The sequence below is a fragment of the Acanthopagrus latus genome, chromosome 7, assembly GCF_904848185.1.
Source record: "Acanthopagrus latus isolate v.2019 chromosome 7, fAcaLat1.1, whole genome shotgun sequence".
In the NCBI taxonomy this organism is placed as follows: Eukaryota; Metazoa; Chordata; class Actinopteri; order Spariformes; family Sparidae; genus Acanthopagrus; species Acanthopagrus latus.
The window spans coordinates 31,169,286-31,180,157 of NC_051045.1; the positions used below are offsets into that span (position 1 = coordinate 31,169,286).

Sequence of the window (10,872 nt, forward strand, 5' to 3'; positions counted from 1 at the left end):
CAGAATAAAGTAGTGAAGTATAAATCTTGGAAATCAGTCCTTTAGGAGACTTTGCCAGAACTATAGTGTTGTCCAGTTCTGACAATCTCATGCGTATCCCGCCTGTCTTCAAGAGAGATCCTATAAAATGACGAATTTGGAGATACTTATAAAAATCTTTGTGGGGAACATTAAAACCAGCCCTGATTTGCAGTCCACGCGAGCCGTTGCTGTCAGAGCCGGCCCTGGGCATAGGCAGTATCCTCCTGTTTCCTCAGAAGCCTATGGGGGCTGCCATGACAGATAACTACTTCCGCCAGGTTTTCTGTTTCCGGTTGCCTTGCAACTGCATGATGGACCGCTGCCGCCAAGCCAGCCCTGAACAACTAGCGTTAGGTCATAAGTGCTAAATAGTTTTTAAGACGAGCTCGGGTACAATATGTGCCGTTGTTGGTTGCCACAACAACTGCTGAAAATTGAAGTTTTTTTCAGAAACGTCTGGTGTCGTACATTAACAACTTAGACAAACATGTCCGTGCCCTGCGCCCTAAACGCCATGCTGAGGAAGGAGGAACGGGGACTAGCGTTGCTCGTCGCGTTGACATTAAAATAAATATTTGGGTTTGTGAATATCTTCCACATGTATCTGCTGCATGACTTCCCTGACCCGACAATGTCCGAGCAGCCACCTGTGTCCACGACTCCACTTTCCTTCAGCATTTTCCACGCTGTATGTTAAGCTTGATTGACGCTGTGGCTGGGCGCTAACCTTACCGCTGCCTTCTTCAACAGTAATTTCCCTATTTTGTTACTGTGCAGGTAGCTGTATGCTTCTGTGCTTTACTAACTGCGTAATTCTCCACCGTCAACACCTCCACAAAATATAAGATAATTAACTGTTGATGTAGCTAACGTCGGGCTAATGCTTCATGTCATCTGCCCACTCCTTGAGAAGTGACGGGTGAAGCACTGTGAGAACTGTCCTCACAACTTATTAAAACATCAGTACTGTGTATCCACCTCTGATTTTATCCATTCTGTTGCTTTCTTTGTGTTAAAAGCCAGATTTTAGAACGAGCATGACAGCTACGCTAGCGTAAACACCGAGGTCAGCCAGTTCAACCAGAAGAGCATCACCGAATACCGCTATGAACCATGGGTAAACTCACGCAGTCAGGAACAAGGTGGATGGGCAAATGGAAAAAATAATGATAATAAAAAATAAAAAATATATACATATATTTTATCAGTGCCATTGCTAGTAATATTTTGAAATATTACATAAGCCCACAGCAACATAACGTCATAGCAAAGACTATTGAATAACGGAGAAGCCTTTTTTTCCGGTTTCCTGGCTGGTTGCACTGTACCTGTCCTCTGTGAGGGGGCGGGTCGAGAGGCCAGCTGCCTGAACCTGACTGGACCGAGACCCCAAGACCAACCGTCCGGCAACCAGTGAAAGGAAAGAAGGAACGAAGAGGAAGACGTGAAGAAGAAGATACAGGTACAGTAACGTGTATGTGATGAAGTGAAAGGAAATGAATAGTTTAATGCATCGTAGTTACTATTGTTGGAGTAGAGTGTTAGCTTGCTAGCTTACTTCGGATGATAGCAGCATTGTTTAATAATCAATAAATAGCTAAGTCGACGAGTGTTAATGTTTCTCCACCCTAAATTCATCAGGGACATTTGGAAAGTTAACGTTTGGCCTGTTCAGGTGTTATTTTGCAGGTGTCTGTCCTGCTTGTTTGTCAGTTAAAATGCCATTAGTTTTCCATCCCCTTTGTAATAGGGTCGTTGTAAGCCTTTAGTTCATTGTGTCACAGATTATGTTTCTTAAAGTTTAAATCAGTGTTAAAGTGCAGTTAAAGTGTATTACTGTTAATGTAATGGTTAAAAAAGTGCTGTTAAAAATGCTAAAGTGCTTTTAAAACTTGTGTTATTTTGCTAAGAATAGTAAACAAAAGAATGCTTTAATTCATGAAAGTACATGGTTAAAAACACAACATCATAAGTAATTATAAAGGTTAAAACAAGTGGATTAAGACGAAATTCTTTGTGATCTGCTGATCGAGTGATCTGTTATCTGTTACTCTGGTCTTCTAGACAAACAAGCATAGAGTGATAAGCTAAAAGGGATATCTGTGTTTAAAACATAACTAATTCCTTGTTATTTTGGAAGAGCTCTCTGATTACTGTTTTATATTGTTTCCTAAAGTGCTGCTTCTTCTAAGTTATTTCTTGAAAGCTAATCCTCAAATCACCTCTGGTGTTCGGGTTTCGATTGCTTGTGTCTGAGCCCAGACGGTAGAGGGGAAGACGGTGTTTTCACTCGTCCATTACAACACTGGACGTGACGGAAGCAACGTCGTATCCACGTTTCTCATTTATTACTCCTCTTTACAGGTAAAAAAAAAAGTGAACATAATCGGGTTTTGACATGTTTCTGTGTTTTCTATGCCGTGAGTTTGCAGTAACTTTGAGAGCTAACACGTTTTGTTCACTTGAATGTAGCTTTCTTGCTAGCTGCGTTGTGCGGAGCGGACGACATTGTTTCAGAGGCGTAGTTGTACCGTTTGTGTGCAATGTTTGACATTTAATGAGAATACTTGATGATAGCCATGTAGCACTGTTATTCTTTTATTTGTATGGGTAAAAGAGTGATGCTAATAGCTTCCATTTTGCAGGATATAACTTTGGTTATGACTACTACACATAACAGATGTGATGTACTTTCATTTATATTTGAATAGAACAGGATGTAAAACATGAGTTGATGTTACTAGACAGTTTGCTGTCCATTTGAAAGCACAGTTTGTCAATTCTGATTTAAACCATTGTAAAGATATTTTATGTTTCCAGTACAATGTTTTATTTTTCTAACTGAACAATCTTTGGAGATGACAGTTGTTATAACAGTTGCTGATTTGATAGCAATGTAATGTTGGGAAAATTGTGTATTTTTGAAAAAGTGCATTACAACGTGTCCATGTGTCTCATTTATTATTCCCCTGTACAATGGTGTAACATTAATACTCCACACCTTAGCTTTCCCATGTCATTCATAGGTGAAACATACTTCAGTTGCACTCTGGTTAGACTGAACTGTATTGCTATGACAATAAATCTCACCACATTTTCATTATTTGTCTATATTAGCATTATGTATAGCACACATCAAGCATGTGTTTTTGTTTTTTAATTATTTTTTTTATTAAAATGTAACATGCAGTGGTCGCATATACACCTCTCTTCAGATGCACTCTTAAAATATTTCAGCAGCAGCCCAGTGACACAGCATCAGGTGCTGCTGTCCCTCTACCTCAGCACAGCAGACTGACACAGCATCAGGTGCTGCTGTCCCTCTACCTCAGCACAGCAGACTGACACAGCATCAGGACTAAAGGCACCAATAGACCTGCTGACTGAGCATCTCTTCTAACTGACAAAGTGAGATGAGAGTTAGTTCACAGAGGACAAGTTCAAGTAACAGCAGTCACACATTTCCCCAAAACAAAGATGGGAGAGTGTCAACATGACTTTGTAGCAGAGTCTTAGTCAATGCTGAAAAAATCAAAAGAAGCTGGCTGATGCACTCAAACAGAAATGATAGCTTGCACTGCTTCTGCTGCTAAATGTTTTCTCCAGAATAATATAGACTTAAGATGAAACAAAAAGCAACCAAGGCGTTATTTAGATAGATACTTTATTGATCCCGGTGGAAATTCAAGCATCCAGTAGCAATAACAAACATTGAACATACATGCAATATCAAAGAAAGAGTAGAAATAAAAATGTGGAATAAAAATGTTATAAAAATGTTTTGTACAACTGTAACTATTTACATAAAGTGACTGTAGAAGATTAAGTGTTTTATACATTTAATACCTCTATCAGCTATATTAAAAATATAAAGTGATATTAAAAATATAAAGTGACATAGAGGTAAAGAGTATTAAGGGGACAGGGGACGGTGTACAATTAAATTAAATTGGGCTATAAAAGATGAGTGCTTCTGAGTGCATTTGTCCATTGTCTATTGTGCTTCCTGACATCACTGCGAGCTGTTGTACAGCCTGATGGCCAGGGGGACGAAAGAGTTATTGTGTCTGTTGGTGGAGCAGGATTGAGACAGCAGTCTGCCACTGAACACGCTCCTCTGCCTGCTGAAGGTGTTGTGCAGAGGGTGGTGGGTGTTGTCCAGTATGGACAGCAGTTTGTCCAGGGTCCTTCTCTCTGCCACAGTCACCAGAGAGTCCAGCTCTGTGCCCACCACTGAGCCAGCTCTCCTCACCAGTCTGTCCAGTCGGGCAGCGTCCCTCTTCTTGCTGCTTCCTCCCCAGCAAACCACAGCGTAGAAGAGGACGCTGGCCACCACGGACTGGTAAAACATCTGCAGCAGTTTTTTGCACATGTTGAAGGACCCCAGCCTTCTCAGGAAGTACAGATGGCTCTGTCCTTTCCTGTGTACAGCGTCCATGTTTGCTGTCCAGTCCAACCTGTCATCCAGCTGCAGCCCCAGGTATTTGTAGGTCCTGTAGGTCCTATTTGTGAATGTATATGAGTCAAACCTTTCTGTAAATGCATAATTACGACGAAAGTGGCACTTTTAAGATTTATCTTAGTTTAGTTTTCGAGCAAGCTAATATTCAATGGAGCGCAGTGGCACTCTGACGCGATGCTCGTGTTCATGTGTAGACACCCTGGTGATACTGCGAGCAAAGATTAATGTTGTGTGGAGCCTTCTTAATGTTTTTAAAATAGAAATGTTCATGCTTTCAGAGTTAGCTTAGCGCCGGCTAAAATCTTGCCGAGGGCACCGAATGACTGAGGGCCGGCACTGATTAAACACCACACTGTAACGACGTTATGTCCACCTGCCACATGTAGCAGCTACTTGCCTACAAGCTGTAACTTCAGGGACGGAAGATCTCGCGTCGCTTTCTCCCTCCAGATGCTTCTTTTTTTTCTTTTCTTTTTTTTTCTTTGTAATGTCCCAATAAAACATATCCGCTCCTCTGAACCGTTTACACATAAAGGGGTCTTAAAGAGCCAGATTTGTGCACCTGTTCACCTCAATGGTCCAGCATTATTTCAAAGTCAGGATGTGGGAGAAAAAACAAAGAAACAAACAAAAATGAAATATTGATTATATTTTTCTCATGTCGTCAAAGTCTTCAAAAGTAAGTTCTCATACAGGTCTTAACATTGAAAAAAGGTCCAACTGATTGGTGCACGTCTGCACCTCTCAGCGGGGAGTGATCAACTTCGTGTCAGAGGCACAGCATGTACCCTGCTGTCAGCTGGAGCCGGCATCCTTCTATGCGCATGACTGCATCCGCAGACATCCTTTGACGTCAGCACACTCAGTGTCGACAGCGTTGACGCCGGACTTCTCTTCGGCTGCGGTTTGGTATGTCTGTTATACGGTATTTGGGTTCATCCCCCGAGTGACACAGTGTCTATGGGCATGATTGACACATCTGGGGGCAGTGCGTGACACGTGCCCTCAGTATCATCTCACTCCAAACAAGCAAAGCGTTCCACACGTATTTATAGACCTCTACCGTCGTCCTCGTATCACTCATGGTGCCAACTTTTTTTTTTTTGCCAGTTACTGCGCCTGGCACACAGTCACAACCGGTACTCCCTCACCACACAGTTTTCATATTTGAAATTGCTCTACTTTTCAAATGACTGGCCTCCATTTGGCTGAGATGGCCTAAAAAGAATTTTCATAAAGTATCTATAGAACGTGCACTTTTTAAATTCCGACCTGTGATTGGTCGCAGTTGTGGATCTTATTTATAGCATTTCATCACAAAAAACATCCCGCGATCCCTTGAAAAATGTTAATTCAGGTCAGATCTGATTCAGTTAATCTCAATGATGGATAACAGCAGGCTTTCCACGACCCTAGGGTTAGATCGGGGCAAATTATATGTTTCTGATTGGACCAAAGTGTCAGTTGGACTTCAGAAGGGCCGGAATTCATCAGTACTATAAGGGCCGTAAGCGATCATTTGGCCCGCTGGATGTAAACCCTGTAATGTCTCGTGTAAATACCCAACCAGTGTTGTATAGTAACGAAGTAAAAATACTTCGTTACTATACTTAAGTAGTATTTTTTTATATTTGTACTTTACTTTACTACTTCTGTTTCTGACGACTTTTACTTCACTACATTTTCCGAAAAAAAAATCAATACTTTTACTCCATTACATTTACCTGAGCATCCTCGTTACTCGTTACAAAATAAGAAGGAACGTGATAGCCAATGGACAATCTTCGTTTTGTTGTAGTGGGACTAGTAGCCAATGATGCTGGAGATACAGACCGCAAGACGTTATCATTGGTTTACCCCGTTGTGCGGCGGATGAAATCAGCGGCCAGCGGGTACATTTCAAATTAATGGTCGCATTATCATGTCAGTAGTCTCAGACAAGTCGGGTCTCTAATGTTATTTGAAGAGAAGGAGGAAGACAGAGAAGCCTAAAATGTCAGAGATGGAGGTGACTGAATCGGCGACTGAACCTGAACCTGCTGCTGAAACAACCAGCATAGACGACAACGACGACGACGATGACGATGAACACCCGTGGCCATACCTGCGGGGAATGTTCAGCTACATCGGAGTGAAAGATTCCTCCTACCGGATGAAATGACTGCTGTGCCTTCCTAAAAACAGTGAGATATTGGCTTACAAAAACTCTCCATCCAATCTTAGGAAACACGTTGAGGTAAGTTATAAAAGACTAATCCTGTGACCTGCAATATTCATTTTTATTAGTTAACGTTAACTGACTGTATTTTTCATAGTGTTAGTTAGCTAACGCTAACGGCTACTAGCTTAGCTACGTTAGTAGTAGTAACGTTAGGAACGTTATCCAGTGCAAGGTAACTTAATGTTAGTCATGGATGGATTGGAAGGGAGATTTAATGATTTAGCCATGTATGTTAATCAACTGTAAAAATATAACGCTGGAGTTAGACATATTTATCAGTGATGATCTTTCCAAGTGGTCACATTTTTTAATGACTTTCTTCTCATTCATTCATTCATTCATTTATTAAGCGTCAGTGCAATAAACAGTGTTGTTGTGTGAAGGTCAGTGTCAAATTGACATGACACTGTCAATAGACTTTAATGGTGAAGCAAAGAGTGTGTTGTTCCACGCGGTGAAACTATACAGTCGAGGATTACGTTTTTGTTTGTTTGTTTGCTTGTTTTTTTTTTTCTTACTGCCCCTCTGACAAAAAGGCAGTGAGATCCTCACTCTCTCAATGTGTTTCTCTCACTGCTCCAGAGAAAACATCCAAACCAACTTAAAAAATATGAAGAGCTGACATCAGCAAAAAGAAAGAGGCCTGTAACTGAGACTCCCTCCACCAGCACCAACAGGCAGATGACCACATTTCTGACCACCACCTGTTCTGCTGTGTCCCAAAGGTAAGCTTTATCTTGTTTATTTGCAGTACTTCCTCTGTCACTGTTGCTGTAGCAAAAAAAAAAAAGAAAAAATCCCTGGTTTTCTTATCTTCTCTCATCTTAGGTCACTTGATAAAGCTGTCTTGAAGCATGTGGTCCATGGACTCCAGCCCCTCTCTCTGGTTGAACAAGAACCATTTATAGAGTTTGTGAAGGATCTGCTGCCTAATGCCAGAGCAAAAATTATGACAAGAGTGACGCTGGGCTCCAGGATGGACGAGGCCGCCAAGGAGATGAAGACAGCGGTGACTGAGGCCATGAGGGGAGTTGAGTATATCGCCACCACCGCTGAGTGCTGGTCTGTCCGAAGACGAAGCTTCATTGGTGTTACTGCCCACTGGATCGACGCAGACACTCTCAAATGATGATGCTCGGTAGCCCTAGCCTGCAAACAGCTGAGAGGCTCGCACAATTTCGAGTTGTTGGCAAATGCCCTCAATGATATCCATTCTGAGTTTGGGATTAGAGGAAAGATCGTCAGAACAACAACAGACAACGGCTCTAATTTTGTCAAAGCTTTCCAGGTTTTTGGTGAAGATAACAGTGCAGTGGAAGCAGTTAGTGATGGTGATCGATCTCAACCAAGAGAGGCTGAAGAGGATGAAGAGGAGAGTGAAGAAGTGGTGTTTGTGGATGTGTCAGGACTTCTGAGCGAAGATGATGGTTTGGAGTTCGAGCTGCCAAAGCACCAGCGCTGCGCTTGTCACCTAATCAACCTCATCGCTACAGTTGATGCTGCAAAAGCAATGTCCAACGAGCCATACAAGAAAATGCACCGTTCAACATTTGGCAAGTGCAGTGCCCTCTGGAACAAATCTTGCCGGTCGACACTTGGAGCTGAAACTGTTTCAGATGTGTGCTCCCTCCAGCTGCTCAGCCCAAATGTTACCAGGTGGAATTCCTTCTTTCTGGCAGTGGAGAGACTACTAAGGATCATCAAAGACAAGGGAGAGGGGGCCATCAGAGTAATCTGCACAGAGTTCAAACTTCCAATGTAAGTAATAATGTACAGTATCATTGTTTTCATAACAGGCTTTATGCACAGCTCCACTACTTCCTGAACTTAAGCCAGTTTTTATATTTCCTGTCATACATTATTGGACAAACTGAATAATCCAGGTGTGTCTGACTATTTTTGTGAGGTCAGACACACCTGGATTAATCAGTTTGTCCAATAATAAAGCCTATTTTAAATTGAAAATGTGAAATTTTCTGTTTACCCAGCTCAAATATTAACTATATCGCAGTTGTATTCCTACTTCCACTTACCATTTTAGTTATTTACTCATCCTGTTATTCTTTTCTGCATCAGATTATGAAGTGTTATTGAATGGTGATGTTTTTGTTTTTTATTACAGGTTCAATCCAGCTGAACTTGCATTTCTTGCAGAGTATAACGCTGTCATGAGCCCAGTTGCCCAGGCCACCAACATCTTGCAGGCAGAAGAAAATGTCCAGATGGGGTGGCTACTACCCACAAGCAACCTGTTGACTGCTAAACTTGACCGAGTCAAGTTGACGGTGAAATACTGCAGGCCTCTGGTGGATGCTCTACAGGTAAGACTGGATGGCAAAACAGCCAAAGGAATATCACAAAAAACAAGAGCTTGTTTTATTGCGCTCCTTAGTAGGAGAAAGCTTACATGGTAATGCAATTGTTTCTGATTTCTGATACAGGCGGGATTGAAGACACGTTTTGGCCACACGACACAAGACCCGGAGTTAATTGCAGCCGCGATTCTTCTCCCAAAATTCAGAACTTCCTGGACGAAGGATGATGCCACCATCGGAATGGGTAAGGCAACATCCAAATAACATCCAAAAATAACAGTGTATGGCGTGTATGACTTGTAATACTGGCAATTCAATGATCAGTTATAGTTGCATTAATAATGCGTGATTTATATTCCTTAAAATAAAATTGATTGTGTTTTATTTCGGCATGAACAATGATTCACATATGTCAAACATAGAATTCACACTGCAACATAGTTGTCATAACCGAAACCAAACTATTTTGTACAAAACTATGATAACATGTTAGAAATTATTTATATTTCATTTATCATTTATCATTCATATTTTCATCCTCACCACAATTCAGGAGTCGACTACATCAGAGAACACCTTGAAGCACCTCCCCTGCAGTCTGATGGTGGCAACCCAAGCTCTTCTGATGAGGAAGACTTCTTTTCCTCACTGCAGTCACCTCACACAGACAGCTCCAAAGAACTGGAGGGATATTTGGCCTTCTCATCAGATAGAATGGAATCACTGAAGTCCTTCCCATCCTTGTGCAAGCTGTCTCTGAAGCTAAACACACCTTTACCTGCCTCAGCAGCATGTGAAAGGCTGTTTAGCATTGCTGGTCTGGTCTTCAGCCCAAGAAGAGTGAGACTGAGTTCTCGCCATTTTGAGAACCAACTTCTTTTGAGGTTGAACAAAAAGTTTCTCAGGGTTCAGTAATGACTGGATGGACAGTTCAAGTGCTGTCGCACTGAAGTCATGTTAAAGTTCAACCAATCAAGTTTTTGTTTGTTTGCATCACCTTCGAGCACCAAGAGTTCATTAGGAATTATTTTATATTGAATGCAAGTGGGTATGAACGTTGGTAGGCATGCATGCATGCGGGTCTGTAAGGATATGTTTGTGTATTTTTGTATATGGTTGGGTTTATGTAAGGAGGCGTTGAAGCTCCTTTATTCTGAGTGTTTAAGTGTCTTGTGACACTTTGCAAATTAAACAAAACTTAAAAACTAAATTAAACAGGAATAAAGAAAATGTTACAACTCAAATTTCTGATTGCAGTTTATTAACAGCACTTTTTACTTTTGATACTTAAGTACAGTAAATACTAGCTACTTTTTTACTTTTACTCAAGTAATATTCTAGCAGGCAACTTTCACTTTTTCTTGAGTAATTTTCCAGTAAGGTACTTTTACTTTTACTCAAGTATGGCTTTTGGGTACTTTATACAACACTGTACCCAACTGAGTGATGAATGCATTCATTGTGTCATGATATTTTTTTAAAAAAACGAAATAACACCAAAGTGTACATTTTAAGTTTACTTATACATTTATCGATATCATAGTAAACCGTAATTATTGCATATTTACACAAGATTTTAATACAGAAAACTCAGAACAAGAAAATCAACAATTAAATGTAACTTATTTGATTATGAAACATTTTATTTGAACACTTAATATATAATAAAATAAATAATAATAATCGAAAAAACTGGAAAGGAGCTGATGTCAAACAAACAAACAAACAAAGAGCCGTTTCGGTCACTTTGAGCACTTCTTGAATAAGATGCGGGCATTGATCCCAGCCAGGTCGAGGATGTTATACAAGACACTGGCCATCTTTGCTGACACACACACGGAGGCAGTGCTTGT

General features: G+C 40.9%; 1 protein-coding gene and 1 long non-coding RNA gene across 2 annotated transcripts; both read left to right on the plus strand.

Annotated features, from left to right (window-relative positions):
• Positions 1 to 6,169: 6,169 nt before the first annotated feature.
• LOC119023350 lies at positions 6,170 to 7,751 on the plus strand. The gene is made up of 3 exons (XR_005076243.1): positions 6,170 to 6,719; positions 7,287 to 7,429; positions 7,533 to 7,751. It is a non-coding gene; the product is annotated as an uncharacterized LOC119023350 (long non-coding RNA).
• Positions 7,752 to 7,769: 18 nt separating this feature from the next.
• LOC119023349 lies at positions 7,770 to 10,411 on the plus strand. The gene is made up of 4 exons (XM_037105201.1): positions 7,770 to 8,462; positions 8,827 to 9,025; positions 9,146 to 9,263; positions 9,573 to 10,411. The coding sequence occupies exons 1-4, from the start codon at positions 8,215 to 8,217 to the stop codon at positions 9,932 to 9,934; spliced, it is 927 nt and encodes a 308-aa protein (XP_036961096.1). The 5' UTR covers positions 7,770 to 8,214; the 3' UTR covers positions 9,935 to 10,411.
• The last annotated feature ends 461 nt before the right edge of the window (positions 10,412 to 10,872 follow it).